The sequence below is a fragment of the Bufo bufo genome, chromosome 1 (genome assembly GCF_905171765.1).
Source record: "Bufo bufo chromosome 1, aBufBuf1.1, whole genome shotgun sequence".
NCBI classification, from domain to species: domain Eukaryota; kingdom Metazoa; phylum Chordata; class Amphibia; order Anura; family Bufonidae; genus Bufo; species Bufo bufo.
Window position 1 is genome coordinate 46,729,115 of NC_053389.1, and position 19,599 is coordinate 46,748,713.

The following is a 19,599-nucleotide window of genomic DNA, read 5'->3' on the forward strand; positions in this document are numbered from 1 at the left end:
TACCTCCCCTTCTGAGCCTTTGCCTAAGGTAAGGTACCTCAAGCCTTAGAGCCATAATTTAGCTACCCCATAGTCACCATAGTGATCGTGCTTTAAGCCAAATTTCTCAGGCTTTAGTGCAGGAAAGGGAATACAGGATAAAGCCACCCTTTCATTTGCGGGCATTCCATTACATAATGGTGGGACTACAGAGTAAAGACACCCCCATGCTTTCTTTGGTGTTTTAGGGCCAGAACACTACAAAGTCAGTCAGTAATGTTTTGCTTTGTGCAGTATTAGGTTACCTGGTTATACCAAGAGAAGGGAACTGTGTGTTGGACACCTTACTTTAGCGGGCAGGAACCTGGGGAAAGCCGTTTCATGTTTTGTCTTTGTATGTCTTTATATGTAATTCACGCAGCACTTTGTACTTTATTGGGTACCCAGAGCTGGTTCTTTCTCTCCATCCTAAGCATAAGCCGAGGGCGGCTTAACTTAAAGTAAAGGGGAATGTAACATCCCAGAGTTGTTACTAAACTCTTTTTCCCCGCTACTATTTGTTGGTAACATGTGCCTTGTCATCTAATGTGATTTTTTGTAATATCCCTCACAAATGTGCATATTCAAAGCCTGTTACATGTACTTTGCTGTAATTTCTATGTACACCAGCAGGTGGCAGCAATGTGTTCAGCAGGACCTTAGTTCAGTTTAGCATTTCTAGACTGGAATAGTTTATTCCAGTTTAGCTCCCCCCCTCTATGAGCAGAAGTGGGCTGGCCCATGTCCTGCCTCATGGGGAGGAAAGTAAGTTAGGAGTAGTGTGCCAGCCACCCCTGCTAGGGAAAGGCTGCGCTGGTAGGAGCTCCCAGTTTTAGGGATCCCAACCCAGGATCGTGCCTCGGCTGAGGCCAAAGATCTTCATCGCCAGTCTGAGCCTTCAGCCTCAGCTGGTTGACAAGCAAGCAGCACCTCCAGATCTCCAGGACGAACCATTCCCTGTGAGCAGAACTGTGAGTACATATCCAGAGACCAGGAGAAGCCAAATTCCTCCTCAGCTAGTCAGTCCCATACCAAGCAGAAGATAGACAGAGCAGAAGACAGATTCCTGCCACATATTACAGAGCCATAAGCAGACGACTAATCCTGCCATATTCTCCAGGCACATGATAGGAGCAGAAGAGATATTGATCCCTGCCATACATTGCCAAATACCTGCTGGGACCTAAAAGACTATTGCTGTAACGCATATGGATTAAACCTGCAACCAGTAAAGACAAGTTGAATTATATCCCATGTCTGGATCTCATTCATTGCTACCAAAACCCTCAATTACTCCTACTAGCAACACACTCATTTATTGCAAGTGAGCCAGGATCCAGGAGTCCAGCCGTACCAAGGTAGGAGACACCGTTGACACTATACCTACTACTACACAGAGACATTACCCCACTCTGGCATTCCTCACCTGGTACGTGAGTTGCAACACCTTAAAGGGCCCTGAGACTGTAACCTGCGCACACTGCAATTGGCGTCACGAACAAAAACTCTTAACTATCATTTACACCTGACCCAGTCAGTGCATATTGTTGCACTAGTGTGCATTAGTCCAATCCGGCTTACTGCGAATATATTCTAAACAGTACAGAGACACAGCGCACGTATACTGCTAACCCTGTCACTCATATCCAAATTGACGCCGCAGGAATGTCAGTCAGTGCAGCGATTCAAACCCATATGTACGGATATATGTAACATCAAAAAATAGACATATGGGATTAGCTGCAGTCAAGCATAAATAACTTATTACTAGGGCCCGGCGACGCACACTTCCTCATAAATAACTGTTTGGCCATTTTTTTATATTTTTATATTTCATTATTATATTTTTTATGTGTGAGCTCCCTCAGTCTGTAAATATATATTTTTTTCTTGCTGCCAAAAAAAATAAAAAAATAAAGTGCCCCAGGCTGTCGTTTACTACAGGGATGCTCAACCAGCTGTTGTAAAACTACAACTCCTACCGTGTCCTGCTGTAGGCTGAAAGCTGTCCATGTATGCTGGGAGTTGTAGTTTTGCACCAGCTGGAGGGCCGCAGGTTGAGCATCCCTGGTTTACTACAAGCCCTCTCCAAAAAAAAGAGAAGGGCCCCCATACTGTAAATCCTTCCCATTCCTCCGAACCAGAAGGTCCTGCAAGGGTCAGGGGTAGGGGACCATCCTTCGCAGAAACTTAGAAAGTGCCATGTTGTGATCCTGGTGTCCACCCATCTAGGTTTGGCTTCCCCGGAAGGGGTAACCAAGGGGTTGCAGGGAGGTGAGGAATGGGATTTACTGAGTCTGGTCGTAGTGTAATATTCAGGATTCCCTCCAGTTTAGGAGATTCAGGTGCCCTGTCCCACTCCTCCTACCCAAAGGACCCCTTTTCCATCTCTTCTGGTAGGGTGTCCCTGGACTTCCAGGTAAAGACCTGAGAGGAGATGATGTTGATGTCGGTTGCATCACTCTTATGAGATGTGCTTTCTATAGACGTCAGCATTCTATACGATGCGTAACCTCATTTACACACAAAGCAGTCTGGGTGGGTGCCAGCTTCTCCGTGTACCAGACCAGGCCAAAAACACGGGCCCCTCCTGTCCTACAACAGGTCCCATTATGGTTGACCATTGCAGTCACTTTTTGATAATAATTGTTACAATGTATCAGTGCAGGTAAAATTTATCCGTCTGAAGGATTGTCTAAACTGGATGAAGGTGTGACAAAACCTCAGCTGTGAGACGTATTAAAGGGTTGTCAGAGATTTTGATGCTGATGATCTATCCTCAGGACAGGTCATCAATATCAGATTAGTAAGGGTCCGACTCCTGGAGCCCCCGCCAATTAGCTCCGGTGAACACTGTGACTTCACGTTCATTGGTCATGTGGCCTAGGCGCAGCTCAGTCCTATTCAAGTGAATGGAACCGTGCTGCAATACCAAGCACAGCCACTATACAATGGATGGCGCTGTGCTTGGTAAGTTGTGAGGAGCTGGCTGCACTGCTCAAACAGCTGGTCGGCGGGGACTGGACCTACGCTGATCAGATATTGACGACCTACGGAAATCTGGCACAAAATGTTATTGCAGGGTCTGCGCCATTTTGCTTGATTAGTGTGCACTATACAGCCTCCGTCAGAACACATCTACTATAATGTACCCGATAAAACGGACACAACATGCTGAGCAATCACCTAAAGATCACACTTAGGGCTCATTCACACGAATGTGTGCTGCCCGTTGCTGTATTGTGGACATCCGCAATACACGGGCATCACGGATGCGGACCCATTCACTTCAACACTACGGAGTGCTTTCTGTGCCTCCGCACCGCAAAAAGATAGAACATGCTCTATCTTTTTGTGGAACGGAGGGATCATGGACCCATTCAAGTGAATAGGTCTGCGATCCCCATGCAGCTGCCCCACGGAAGGTGCCCGTACATTGCAGACCGCAATTTGCGGTCCACAGCACGGGCGCGGGCTTCACAAGTTCGCGTGAACGAGCCCTTACAGAGGATATACAGTGCTGTCAGCCATAGAAAAACATTCATCTACATACACTGCAGTAACCTATAGACTTCATGGACAACATATGGAGCAGTACAGCCACCTCCATGGTACAGTGCAGCCCCCTATAGATCATACAGCAGCCCCTATCGATCCTGCACATGGTAAAGCGCAGCCCCTATACATCCTGCACATGGTACAGCACAGACCCCTATACATCCAGTACATGGTACAGCGCAGCCCCCTATACATCCTGCACATGGTACAGCACAGACCCCTATACATCCTGCACATGGTACAGCACAGACCCCTATACATCCTGCACATGGTACAGCGCAGCCCCCTATACATCCTGCACATGGTAAAGCGCAGCCCCTCTACATCCTGCACATGGTACAGCACAGACCCCTATACATCCAGTACATGGTACAGCGCAGCCCCCTATACATCCTGCACATGGTACAGCGCAGCCCCCTATACATCCTGCACATGGTACAGCGCAGCCCCCTATACATCCTGCACATGGTACAGCACAGACCCCTATACATCCAGTACATGGTACAGCGCAGCCCCCTATACATCCTGCATGACAGACCCCTATACATCCTGCACATGGTACAGCGCAGCCCCCTATACATCCTGCACATGGTAAAGCGCAGCCCCTATACATCCTGCACATGGTACAGCACAGACCCCTATACATCCAGTACATGGTACAGCGCAGCCCCCTATACATCCTGCACATGGTACAGCACAGACCCCTATACATCCTGCACATGGTACAGCACAGACCCCTATACATCCAGTACATGGTACAGCGCAGCCCCCTATACATCCTGCACATGGTACAGCACAGACCCCTATACATCCTGCACATGGTACAGCACAGACCCCTATACATCCTGCACATGGTACAGCGCAGACCCCTATACATCCTGCACATGGTAAAGCGCAGCCCCTATACATCCTACACATGGTACAGCGCAGACCCCTATAGATAACACACATGGTACAGCACAGCCCCCTATAGATGACACACATGGTACAGTGCAGCCCCCTATAGATGACACACATGGTACAGCGCAGCCCCTATAGATAACACACATGGTACAGCGCAGCCCCTATAGATGACACACATGGTACAGCGCAGCCCCCTATAGATGACACACATGGTACAGCGCAGCCCCCTATAGATAACACATATGGTACAGCGCAGCCCCCTATAGATGACACACATGGTACAGAGCAGCCCCCTATAGATGACACACATGGTACAGTGCAGCCCCCTATACATCCAGTACATGGTACAGCGCAGCCCCTATAGATAACACATATGGTACAGCGCAGCCCCCTATAGATAACACATATGGTACAGCGCAGCCCCCTATAGATAACACACATGGTACAGCGCAGCCCCTATAGATGACACACATGGTACAGCGCAGCCCCCTATAGATGACACACATGGTACAGCGCAGCCCCCTATAGATGACACACATGGTACAGCGCAGCCCCTATAGATGACACACATGGTACAGTGCAGCCCCCTATAGATGACACACATGGTACAGCGCAGCCCCTATAGATGACACACATGGTACAGTGCAGCCCCCTATAGATAACACACACATGGTACAGTGCAGCCCCCTATAGATGACACACACGGTACAGCGCAGCCCCCTATAGATGACACACACGGTACAGCGCAGCCCCCTATAGATAACACACACGGTACAGCGCAGCCCCCTATAGATGACACACACATGGTACAGCGCAGCCCCCTATAGATAACACACATGGTACAGTGCAGCCCCCTATAGATGACACACATGGTACAGCGCAGCCCCCGTTAGATAACACACACGGTACAACGCAGCCCCCTATAGATGACACACATGGTACAGCGCAGCCCCCTATAGATAACACACACATGGTACAGCGCAGCCCCCTATAGATAACACACATGGTACAGCGCAGCCCCCTATAGATGACACACATGGTACAGCGCAGCCCCCTATAGATGACACACATGGTACAGTGCAGCCCCCTATAGATGACACACACATGGTACAACGCAGCCCCCTATAGATAACACACATGGTACAGCACAGCCCCCTATAGATGACACACATGGTACAGTGCAGCCCCCTATAGATGACACACATGGTACAGCGCAGCCCCTATAGATAACACACATGGTACAGCGCAGCCCCTATAGATGACACACATGGTACAGCGCAGCCCCCTATAGATGACACACATGGTACAGCGCAGCCCCCTATAGATGACACACATGGTACAGTGCAGCCCCCTATAGATGACACACACATGGTACAACGCAGCCCCCTATAGATAACACACATGGTACAGCACAGCCCCCTATAGATGACACACATGGTACAGTGCAGCCCCCTATAGATGACACACATGGTACAGCGCAGCCCCTATAGATAACACACATGGTACAGCGCAGCCCCTATAGATGACACACATGGTACAGCGCAGCCCCCTATAGATGACACACATGGTACAGCGCAGCCCCCTATAGATAACACATATGGTACAGCGCAGCCCCCTATAGATGACACACATGGTACAGAGCAGCCCCCTATAGATGACACACATGGTACAGTGCAGCCCCCTATACATCCAGTACATGGTACAGCGCAGCCCCTATAGATAACACATATGGTACAGCGCAGCCCCCTATAGATAACACATATGGTACAGCGCAGCCCCCTATAGATAACACACACACGGTACAGCGCAGCCCCCTATAGATGAGACACATGGTACAGCGCAGCCCCCTATAGATGACACACATGGTACAGCGCAGCCCCCTATAGATGACACACATGGTACAGCGCAGCCCCTATAGATGACACACATGGTACAGTGCAGCCCCCTATAGATGACACACATGGTACAGCGCAGCCCCTATAGATGACACACATGGTACAGTGCAGCCCCCTATAGATAACACACACATGGTACAGTGCAGCCCCCTATAGATGACACACACGGTACAGCGCAGCCCCCTATAGATGACACACACGGTACAGCGCAGCCCCCTATAGATAACACACACGGTACAGCGCAGCCCCCTATAGATGACACACACATGGTACAGCGCAGCCCCCTATAGATAACACACATGGTACAGTGCAGCCCCCTATAGATGACACACATGGTACAGCGCAGCCCCCGTTAGATAACACACACGGTACAACGCAGCCCCCTATAGATGACACACATGGTACAGCGCAGCCCCCTATAGATAACACACACATGGTACAGCGCAGCCCCCTATAGATAACACACATGGTACAGCGCAGCCCCCTATAGATGACACACATGGTACAGCGCAGCCCCCTATAGATGACACACATGGTACAGTGCAGCCCCCTATAGATGACACACACATGGTACAACGCAGCCCCCTATAGATGACACACATGGTACAGCACAGCCCCCTATAGATGACACACACTGTACAGCGCAGCCCCCTATAGATAACACACACACTGTACAGCGCAGCCCCCTATAGATGACACACATGGTACAGTGCAGCCCCCTATAGATGATAACACACACGGTACAACGCAGCCCCCTATAGATGACACACACTGTACAGCGCAGCCCCCTATAGATGACACACATGGTACAGTGCAGCCCCCTATAGCTAACACACATATGGTACAGCGCAGCCCCCTATAGATAACACACATGGTACAGCGCAGCCCCCTATAGATGACACACATGGTACAGCGCAGCCCCCTATAGATGACACACATGGTACAGCGCAGCCCCCTATAGATAACACACACATGGTACAGCGCAGCCCCCTATAGATGACACACACATGGTACAGAGCAGCCCCCTATAGATGACACACATGGTACAGCGCAGCCCCCTATAGATAACACACATGGTACAGCGCAGCCCCCTATAGATGACACACATGGTACAGCGCAGCCCCCTATAGATAACACACACATGGTACAGCGCAGCCCCCTATAGATGACACACATGGTACAGCGCAGCCCCCTATAGATGACACACATGGTACAGCGCAGCCCCCTATAGATAACACACACATGGTACAGCGCAGCCCCCTATAGATGACACACACATGGTACAGCGCAGCCCCCTATAGATAACACACATGGTACAGTGCAGCCCCCTATAGATGACACACATGGTACAGCGCAGCCCCCTATAGATGACACACATGGTACAGCGCAGCCCCCTATAGATGACACACATGGTACAGCGCAGCCCCCTATAGATGACACACATGGTACAGCGCAGCCCCCTATAGATGACACACATGGTACAGCGCAGCCCCTATAGATGACACACATGGTACAGCGCAGCCCCCTATAGATGACACACATGGTACAGCGCAGCCCCCTATAGATGATGACACACATGGTACAGCGCAGCCCCCTATAGATGACACACACATGGTACAGCGCAGCCCCCTATAGATGACACACATGGTACAGCGCAGCCCCCTATAGATAACACACATGGTACAGCGCAGCCTTCTATAGATGACACACATGGTACAGCGCAGCCCCCTATAGATGACACACACATGGTACAGCCCAGGCTCCCGCACCATCCCTTCGCCCGGCGGCCGCTGATGTCACCGGGGGGGCGGGCCTGCCGTGCGCTATAGGGCGGGCCTGGCATCGGGGGCGTAGTGTACAAAGCGCAGGATCCGCCGCCCCATCAGCCGGTGATCGCCATGGACGTGCCTTATGCAGCAGCCGCATAGGAGCAGCCTGTGTGCTCAGGAGCCGATGACCGGCAGGATGATGAACTCCTCCGTCTTCGGGGACATGATGCGGGACTTGGAGCCCCCGCTGTCCCCGGGCGCCTCGCAGAGCTCCACCGTTACCCTGGCGCTGCGCAACGACCTGGGCTCCAACATCCACGTCCTGAAGACCCTGAACGTGCGGTTCCGCTGCTTCCTGGCCAAGGTGCACGAGCTGGAGCGGCGGAACCGCCTGCTGGAGAAGCAGCTGCAGGAGCAGCACTCCCGGCAGCAGCAGGAGCGCCGCCTGCGGGGCAAGACCTTCCACCGGGACCAGGCGGTGCAGACCGACCCGGAGCCCCCCAACGCCAACCAGCTGCCCAATGCCAACCAGCTGCGGTACAGCCGCCTGCCCGGCACCATCTGGAGCTACACCCACGTGCGGCGCACCGGAGGCGGCCTGGAGACGCTGCAGGGGCCCGGGGTGTCCTGGACCCATCCGGACGGAGTCGGGGTCCAGATAGACACCATCACCCCGGAGATCCGGGCCCTGTACAACGTGCTGGCCAAGGTGAAGAGGGAGCGGGACGAGTACCGGAGAAAGTAAGTGCCAGGAGCAGCACATGGCGCCGAGGGGGAGTGGATGCTGTCAGTATGGAGGAGCAGGGGGATGTGGTGGAAGCTGTCAGTATGGAGGAGCAGGGGGATGTAGTGGATGCCGTCAGTATGGAGGAGCAGGGGGATGTAGTGGATGCTGTCAGTATGGAGGAGCAGGTGTGTGTAGTGGATGCTGTCAGTATGGAGGAGCAGGTGTGTGTAGTGGATGCTGTCAGTATGGAGGAGCAGGTGTGTGTAGTGGATGCTGTCAGTATGGAGGAGCAGGTGTGTGTAGTGGATGCTGTCAGTATGGAGGAGCAGGGGGATGTAGTGGAAGCTGTCAGTATGGAGGAGCAGGGGGATGTAGTGGAAGCTGTCAGTATGGAGGAGCAGGGGGATGTAGTGGATGCTGTCAGTATGGAGGAGCAGGTGTGTGTGGTGGAAGCTGTCAGTATGGAGGAGCAGGGGGATGTAGTGTAAGCTGTCAGTATGGAGGAGGAGGGGGATGTAGTGGAAGCTGTCAGTATGGAGGAGCAGGTGGGTGTAGTGGATGCTGTCAGTATGGAGGAGCAGGGGGATGTAGTGGATGCTGTCTGTATGGTGGAGCAGGTGTGTGTAGGGGATGCTGTCAGTATGGAGGAGCAGGGGGATGCTGTCAGTATGGAGGAGCAGGTGTGTGTGGTGGAAGCTGTCAGTATGGAGGAGGAGGGGGATGTAGTGGATGCTGTCAGTATGGAGGAGCAGGTGTGTGTAGTGGATGCTGTCTGTATGGTGGAGCAGGGGGATGTAGTGGAAGCTGTCAGTATGGAGGAGCAGGGGGATGTAGGGGATGCTGTCAGTATGGAGGAGCAGGGGGATGTAGTGGAAGCTGTCAGTATGGAGGAGCAGGTGGGTGTAGTGGATGCTGTCAGTATGGAGGAGCAGGGGGATGTAGGGGATGCTGTCAGTATGGGGGATGTAGGGGATGCTGTCAGTATGGGGGATGTAGTGGATGCTGTCAGTATGGGGGATGTAGGGGATGCTGTCAGTATGGGGGATGTAGTGGATGCTGTCAGTATGGGGGAGCAGGTGGATGTTGAACCACCCAGTATTATATAGTGATGTATGGTAGCATTATTTGGGCACCACATGGCGGTATTATGTGGTCTTAACAAGAACTGTCAAATGGCAAACAAGGAATGGTGGTTGTGCAAAAATGTTTGTATATGTTGCATAATGCAGATGGATGTTGTCAGCATGGAGGTGTATATGATTTGACTGCATACAGTGCAGGGCTCCAGACAAAAAAATAAAATAAATGTAAACAGGAGCCATTGGCTCCTACACTGAAAAATTTAGGAGCCAAATTGAAAATATATATAATTATAATATAAATAAAAAAAAGACTTGGAGGAGAAGATGAGACGCAGGTCACAGTAGTGAGCAGCTCTACATATAGGGGAATACAGCACCACATACCTCTTACATCCAGGGACATCTCCTGTCATGTAGATCTTCTCTTTCCTCTGTTAGACCCAGACCGCCATGACTAATTCTTTCAGCCACATCTCGTCTCTACAGAGTTTGTAACACAGACACTTTAGATTTCTTATTTTTTTTCCATCAACCTCCCCATCCTTGTGTCCCCACAGTGTCATCCTGCTGCCACCCCCAATACTGTGCCCCCCAATGCCCCAGGTACTGTACTGCTGAAAAAATAGTGACCCTACTACAAATGTCCCTATAGTTTCTACAGCAATTATAAATGCCACCTAGAGTGCCCCCAGTAATAATAATAAAACCTTAGATTAATTCCCCCTCCCCCCTCACGTAGTAATTACTGCCCCTACAGTAGAAATATGCTCCACAGTAGTAATTTCCCCCCCCATACTGTGCCCCCCTTACGGCCGGTAATGTTGGCACTTAAAAAAAAAAAAAAAAAAAAGTCTTGTACTCACCTGTGTCCTTTGCTGGCGCTCACTAGCTGCTGGTACGGCCCGGGATGGTGGACGCAGACGTGCACACCTCACTGCTGTGCATCCTGGCACAGGCGGGCGTGATGTCATTACGCTGGGATTTCATTACCAAATAGACCTCAAAATATATATATATATATATATATATATATATATATATATATATATATATCTCCTTATGTTCTGTATATGGACACTGTCAGCATGGAGGTACATGTATACAGCATTGGGCTGGTCAGTATACCCTGTGTCTTGTATATGGACACTATCAGTATGGAGGTACTGTATATGTATGTCCTGTGTAGTGTATATGGAGGCTGTCAGCATGGAGGTACTGTATATATATGTCCTGTGTCTTGTATATGGACACTATCAGTATGGAGGTACTGTATATGTATGTCCTGTGTAGTGTATATGGAGGCTGTCAGCATGGAGGTACTGTATATGTATACCCTGTGTCTTGTATATGGACACTGTCAGCATGGAGGTACATGTATACAGCAATGGGTCGGTCAGTATACCATGTGTCTTGTATACAGACACTGTTAGCATGGAGGTACATGTATATGTATGTCCTGTGTCTTGTATGTGGAGGCTGTCAGCATGGAGGTACTGTATATGTATGTCCTGTGTAGTGTATATGGAGGTACTGTATATGTATGTCCTGTGTCTTGTATGTGGAGGCTGTCAGCATGGAGGTACTGTATATGTATGTCCTGTGTCTTGTATGTGGAGGCTGTCAGCATGGAGGTACTGTATATGTATGTCCTGTGTCTTGTATGTGGAGGCTGTCAGCATGGAGGTACATGTATACAGTGTAGGTCTTGTATATTTAGCACAGTTTTGTGGTTATATTGGGGCCTGCAGAGTTAATGTTGGAAAAGTTCTTGTCTGACTGACGACTCCCATCATCCTGTCTCCACTACATAATAATCGTCAGTTATCACTGTGACTATATCAGAACTTCTTGTCACCATGGCGACAGATCAGTCCTGATACATTGTAGCCGATCCTTTAGATGCCATGTGATCGCCTTTACCGGGCAGCTTTTTCCGCCTGGCACTGTGCGTTCGCCTCTTCCTGGGATTACAGCTCAGCCGCCGCTCTCCATGGATTTCGCTGTTTAACCCTTCACGGCCCTGGAGCACACAGTTTGCTACTGGCCAGTGAAAGCTACTCTGCTCTTGGAGAAATATTTAAAGGGGGGGAGGGGGGCAGATTCTTCCTCTGTAGAGGCGCAAGGATTTATTTTAAGGGATTGACAGGAAACCTCTCCTGACTCATAGTATCCAGTCCTCCCAGGCGACTTTCACGCTGGCGTTTTGGCTTTCTGTTTTTAAGATCCGTTCAGGGCTCTCGGAAGCGGTCCAAAAAACGGATCAGTTTTGCCCTTAATGCGTTCTGAATGGAAAAGGATCCGCTCAGAATGCATCAGTTTGCCTCCGATCAGTCTCCATTCCGCTTGCAGCGTTTTGGTGTCCATCTGACGAAACTGGGCCAAACGGATCCGTCCTGACACACAATGTAAGTCAATGGGGACGGATCCGTTTTCACTGACACAATCTGGCACAACGGAAAACTGATCAGTTTTGGCCATGTTACAGATAATACAAACAGATCCGTTCTGAATGGATGCATGCGGTTGTATTATCTGAACGGATGCGTTTGTGCAGATCCATAACGGATCCGCACCAAACGCGAGTGTGAAAGTAGCCCAAGAGGGTGTTCACACACAGCAGGGTTGGTGCAGAATTTTCTGCTCCTGTCCTGCCCATCCACATGGGGCTTGCAGAAAATCTATGCACCTACCGCAGAAACCACCCCGCCTGCTCGGCACTGACCTTAAAGGGGTTGTCGAGGGATTTAAGGTTATCCCCTATGCACAGGACCAAGGGTCTGACCTCTGGGACCCCCAGACATCACGTGAGTGGGGATCCGGTGTGCCCTCTGGATGAATGGAGCGGCGGATATAGATATATAATATATTATATTATATTACACTCCCTTCACTGGATCCTCATTCTCTTTGGGGGTCCGGACCCAAGTTTAAAACTTTGGGCTACCCCTTTAAGTTGCAGCGGATCTGCCACGTGTGAATGCACCCTAAGGCGGTTTTTCTGAATCAACGTGGACCTGTCGGATCTGCCGTTCAGGGGTCCAGGAGAGCTGGGTGATGGCCCCTGTAAAGCTTTTTAACCAAAGTCCGCCCCCCCCCCCCCCCATGCCTCCCATCCTTTACCCCGTACTGTACTCGGTCAGGTCAGTGTCCCGCAGGGCGGAGGGTTCGATGCTTTGAAGTCAGAGATAAAGGCGGTTGCTTCATCCAGGCACAGAGCTGAAAATGTAAAGGGGGTGGAGAGTGCCCCCCCAGTATTCTATGATGTAAGCGATCCATGGTTTGTGTCATTTGTCTGGTCCGGCCCCTCTGGACATCGGGGTGGGTGTGGGGGTCTTCACATTGTGAAGTCAGTCTGTTTCCATGTAAAGCACGCTCCCTGCAGTGACTAATGGGGGGGGGGGGGGGGGGGTCACGATTGGCAGTCCCCCTCTATGATCTGTGCAGGCCCTAATGGGGGGGGGGGGGGGTATGGGAAGTGGTGGTCCGAAGGGGTCTTCACCTCCTACTTCTGGTCAGTCGTGGTGTGGAGTGATCGGATTGCGTTGTTTACCCGATTTTTTTTATTTTATTTTTTTTTTCTCGCTGTCTACCATCTTTAAGAGACTTAATGCCTTGCGCAAACATAAGGGCTGCTGACAGCTCCCGTCATGGCGGCTGCTTGGCCGATCACACGTGATCTTTGAGGATGAAAACTCGTAGAGTTCCTATGGATTCTGTAGGGTCCGACCCTGACATTGTGGTCCACGGTAACTTTTTGGCCCTCCATAGTCGTCTGTAACTCCCATGTAATCTATATATTGCACGTAGGGAGCGGCGTCGTCTGTAGGCGCGCTCGGACCTGTCCCGTCCATTGTTATATTAATCCCGTCTGCGGTGGCGTCAGGGCCACGCTCCCGCAGGAGGGAGCTCTCTGTAAATAACCGAGCTCGGATAAACATGATAATCGTCTTGTAATCATCTCAGCGCAGGGTGAAGCCCTGGGAACAATTGGCGCAGGAATCGGGTGACGTCTGCGGGGCTGTTTATTCATGGATCCCGACCAAATGTTCTAAGTTTGCTCCAAAAACTGCACAGACCAGACGGGTACAGTCCGCCTGCGCTGATACATTGTAGCAAAACTATTGGTGCTGCTGCTGTGCTTGGCTCACAGATGCATTGTAACTAAAGCCTCATTCACACGTCCGTGTCAGTGAGCAGGGGGTCAGTGATGCATCCGTGTTGGGTCCGTGTATCCGTTTTTTGCTGTCCGTGTTGCATCCGTGTTTTACTGACACTGAACAGCTGAAAAACTTTTCAAAGAATCTGCTCTTAATGATCTGTGCAACATGGATGGCATCCGTGGTTTTCGCAGACCCATAGACCATAATGGGCGTGATGGATCCGTGAACACTGACAACATAGAGCGTGCATCCGTGATAAAAACACGGACCCACGGATCGTACTAAAACACTGATGTCTGAATACACACATTAAAATGAACAGGGACGTGTGCTGTGCGTGGAGAACACGTACAGCACACGTCCGTGAAACACTGACGTGTGAATGAGGCTTAGGCCTCATGCACACGACCGTTGTTGTGTTCCATGTCCGTTGTTCCGCTTTCTGTGATTTTCTGCGGACCCATTGACTTTCAATGGGTCCGTTGAAAACTCGGATAATGCACCGTTTGTCATCCGTGTCTGTGATCCGTGGTTCCAGTCCGTCCAAAAAATATGACCTGTCCTTCCTTTTTTTTTTTTTTTTTTTTCACGGACAACGGTTCGTGGACCCATTCAAGTCAATGGGTCAATGAAAAAACACGGAGGCACACAAGATTGTCGTCCGCGTCTGTTTTTTTTTTTTTTTCCTATCATTTGCAAGGCAAACTTGACTTAGATTTTTTTTCACTTTCCTTCATGTCTGGTGATCCTCCGAAAATCAAGGAAGACACACGGAAACGGATCACGGAACAACGGAACCCCATTTTGTGGACCATGAAAAAAAACTGTCGTGTGCATGAGGCCTTAACCCTCAGCAGTGAGAAGTAGGTTTGCTGTACCAGGAATGTTCTTATTTTTTGACTGCCAGCAGAGATCTTGAATATTCCAGATCAAGATTCTTGATCATGAAATAAATCAAGTGAAATACTCAATGTATTAAAGTTGCTGAACTCCGACCCGTCGCTGGGGCCCCGAATTTTTCCGGCCTCTGTTCTGCAGCTGCGGAATTTCTCCTCCGGTTGCTATTACTGGGATCGGTGCAGACCCATAGGGAATGTTTTTACGGAAAATGTCCTAGTCGTGCCGTGTGAGGACCCCACAGACCTCGGGGGGGGGGGGGGGGGGGGGGGGCTGTGCCCTGGGAAGCAGTGATGCCTCGCACCGCGAAGGTTTCGAGCTGCCTGACGGTAGAAAACAATGGCTTAGGGTACTTTCACACTTGCGTTTTTCTTTTCCGGCATAGAGTTCCGTCCTAGGGGCTCAATACTGGAAAAGAACTGATCAGTTTTATCCCCATGCATTCTGAATGGAGAGTAATCCGTTCAGGATGCATCAGGATGTCTTCAGTTCAGTCTTTTTGACTGATCAGGCAAAAGATAAAACCGCAGCATGCTACGGTTTTATCTCCGGCGGAAAAAAACTGAAGACTTGCCTGAATGCTGGATCCGTCCATAGGAATGTATTGGTGCCGGATCCGTCCTTTGAGTCTGCGCATGCGCAGACTGAAAAAAATAAATGCCGGATCCGTTTTGCCGGATGACCCCGGAAAGACTGATCCGGCATTCCAATGCATTTTTCTGACCAGGCCTTTTTAAGACTGATCCGGATCCTGATCAGTCTTACTAATGCCATGAGTTGGCGACGGAACTGCTTGCCGGATCACTCTGCCGCAAGTGTGAAAGTAGAACCTGCCCTGGTCAGGAGGACGGATGGGATCCACACAGGAACCTGGAAGTAGGTTGCACTTGATGCCCCACAGAAGTATCTGAGAATTGGTGTAACTGCTAACAGCAGAGAGTTTGTTGCAGTGTAGCGGTGTACACCATCCCCTGAGCTGAATTCGGCAACCACAAATCTCCTGTGCGCTCTAAACTAACAGCTTTTATCTGCACTGGTACATGGTCCTGTGCGCTCTAAACTAACAGCTTTTATCTGCACTGGTACATGGTCCTGTCTGAGATGTCATCCTCACCAGATTGTCACATTAGATGCATCTGTATGGCGGAGTCACTGTGTACATACATTACTTATCCTGTACTGATCCTGAGTTACATCTTGTATTATACTCCAGAGCTGCACTCACTATTCTGCTGGTGGAGTCACTATGTACATACATTACTGATCCTGAGTTGCATCGTGTATTATACTCCAGAGCTGCACTCACTATTCTGCTGGTGCAGTCACTGTGTACATACATTACATTACTTATCCTGTACTGATCCTGAGTTACATCCTGTATTATACTCCAGAGCTGCGCTCACTATTCTGCTGGTGGAGTCACTGTGTACATATATTACATTACTTATCCTGTACTGATCCGGAGTTACATCCTGTATTATACTCCAGAGCTGCACTCACTATTCTGCTGGTGCAGTCACTGTGTACATACATTACATTACTTATCCTGTACTGATCCTGAGTTACATCCTGTATTATACTCCAGAGCTGCACTCACTATTCTGCTGGTGCAGTCACTATGTACATACATTACTTATCCTGTACTGATCCTGAGTTACATTCTGTATTATACTCCAGAGCTTTGAATTGCTGACCCCCCCCCCCCCCCCCTTTCATATTTGACAGAGGATGTCCTGTCTGTGCCCACTTTCTGCTGACTTTGCCCTGTGAGAATCTTCACCTGTTAGGATTGGCCTGCGGATGATGATTCCTCAGAAGTAGTTTCATTGTCGCTGATTTGGGACTTTTATTGGATTTCTTTAGTCCCTGGTAAATCTTTCCTCCCTGTAATTTGGCAGCAGGGACTCGTCGTAAAGCGGAGCATCCAGGGCTGGACCGTACGCGGAGCTGCTCCACGCCTGTAAATGCCTGCCCGCCGCTGTCGGACTATCACTCCCATCCACTACATTCCCAGCGACGTCTTGAGAAGTGAATCCTCATGACTCGCAGCACGGCATCTGTCAGCAGATCTCACTATGACTTTTACTTTCATCTGCAACACTGTAACACTGCTGCTGTGAATACTACACATCTCGGCATCCCCCAACTGTCTGCAGCTTCCGTGGCCGGCTGGGGGGGGAGAATGCCCTGTCCCCAGGAAAGAGGGCAGGGGTGGACAGTGTCATGAAACACGCTTAATAGCGAGGAATGCTGGGAGATTTCAGCTGTGAAGCCAGCAGAATAGTGAATGCAGCTCTAGTCTCTACATTGTAGACTTGTGCCCAGGGCTGTGTCTGCATCGGATGCAATGTATCGACGTCTCAGCAGGACTAGTAGGTTTACTGCCTCTGCATGGAAACAAGTGTTCTCGTTCAACCTCAGCAAACAGAGATCTTAAGTGATGAGCAATTCGAACACCAAGCCTGTTAGATAGTTGTAGAATTTTTCGTTCTACAGCAATGGAGCTTGATTCACGTAATAATGGAAACCCCCTTTAATTCTGTCTGTAAAATGGGGTTCGGCCTCTGTGTGACTGCAGGAGATGCAGATGGGTGGTGATGAGCATTCCTGGAATATTTGCAGGGCTGAGTGCTGTCACCGTTGTCCTCACCCCGGGCTCCCTCCCATCATGCACAGCTGCTCGTCACTTGTATTGTCTGCGTCCCTGTCCACCTACAAAATAAATGTTATGATACAAGCCATATATAGAGCTGAGGTGTCGTTACAGGGTGACCTCTCCCTCACTATACAATAGAGAGTGGAATGCTATTGCTGGGGAGTTCCCCTTTAAATATAATGTATGTATGTGTGTGTAATATATATATATATATATATAATATATATATATATATATAATTTTTTTTTTTTTTTTTTTTTTACTTAAACAACACAATGTATCTCCAAGTCAATCACACTTCTGTGAAATCAAACTGTCCACTTAAGAAGCAACACTGAGTGACAATCAATTTCACATGCTGTTGTGCAAATGGGATAGACAACAGGTGGAAATTATAGGCAATTAGCAAGAAACCCCCAATAAAGGAGTGGTTCTGCAGGTGGTGACCACAGACCACTTCTCAGTGCCTATGCTTCCTGGCTGATGTTTTGGTCACCTTTGAATGCTGGCGGTGCTTTCACTCTAGTGGTAGCATGAGACGGAGTCTACAACCCACACAAGTGGCTCAGATAGTGCAGCTTATCCAGGATGGCACATCAATGCGAGCTGTGGCAAGAAGGTTTGCTGTGTCTGTCAGCGTAGTGTCCAGAGCATGGAGGCGCTACCAGGAGACAGGCCAGTACATCAGGAGACGTGGAGGAGGCCGTAGGAGGGCAACAACCCAGCAGCAGGACCGCTACCTCCGCCTTTGTGCAAGGAGGAACAGGAGGAGCACTGCCAGAGCCCTGCAAAATGACCTCCAGCAGGCCACAAATGTGCATGTGTCTGCTCAAACGGTCAGAAACAGACTCCATGAGGGTGATATGAGGGCCCGACGTCCACACGTGGGGGTTGTGCTTACAGACCAACACCGTGCAGGACGTTTGGCATTTGCCAGAGAACACCAAGATTGGCAAATTCGCCACTGGCGCCCTGTGCTTTTCACAGATGAAAGCAGGTTCACACTGAGCACATGTGACAGACGTGACAGAGTCTGGAGACGCCGTGGAGAACGTTCTGCTGCCTGCAACATCCTCCAGCATGACCGGTTTGGCATTGGGTCAGTAATGGTGTGGGGTGGCATTTCTTTGGAGGGCCGCACAGCCCTCCATGTGCTCGCCAGAGGTAGACTGACTGCCATTAGGTACCGATATGAGATCCTCAGACCCCTTGTGAGACCATATGCTGGTGCGGTTGGCCCTGGGTTCCTCCTAATGCAAGACAATGCTAGACCTCATGTGGCTGGAGTGTGTCAGCAGTTCCTGCAAGACGAAGGCATTGATGCTATGGACTGGCCCGCCCGTTCCCCAGACCTGAATCCAATTGAGCACATCTGGGACATCATGTCTCGCTCTATCCACCAACGTCACAATGCACCACAGACTGTCCAGGAGTTGGCAGATGCTTTAGTCCAGGTCTGGGAGGAGATCCCTCAGGAGACCGTCCACCACCTCATCAGGAGCATGCACAGGCGTTGTAGGGAGGTCATACAGGCACGTGGAGGCCACACACACTACTGAGACTCATTTTGACTTGTTTTAAGGACATTACATCAAAGTTGGATCAGCCTGTAGTGTGTTTTTCCACTTTAATTTTGAGTGTGACTCCAAATCCAGACCTCCATGGGTTAAAAAATTTGATTTCCATTTTTTTATTTTTGTTGTCAGCACATTCAACTATGTAAAGAACAAAGTATTTCAGAAGAATATTTAATCAATTCAGATCTAGGATGTGGTATTTTTGTGTTCCCTTTATTTTTTTGAGCTGTGTATATAATTTATTATCCCTGTGTAGAGTAGACAGTTGCATGAAAAGTTATGGTTCTCTGCCAGCACCACTTGGGGAGCTAAGGAGCTCGCAGTATACAGTAGTGAATTTAAAGGGGTGGTCCAGAA

General features: G+C 49.8%; 1 protein-coding gene across 2 annotated transcripts in view; it reads left to right on the plus strand.

The window, feature by feature from the left end:
* The first annotated feature begins 8,251 nt into the window (after nt 1–8,251).
* Nucleotides 8,252–19,599, plus strand: part of IFFO2 (intermediate filament family orphan 2) — a 54,491-nt gene continuing 43,143 nt past the window's right edge. For both annotated transcript variants that reach the window (XM_040422846.1, XM_040422853.1), the window contains exon 1: nt 8,252–8,884. In XM_040422846.1, the coding sequence (XP_040278780.1) occupies nt 8,286–8,884 (599 nt within the window). In that variant the 5' untranslated portion in view covers nt 8,252–8,285. The remainder of the gene's footprint in view (nt 8,885–19,599) is intronic.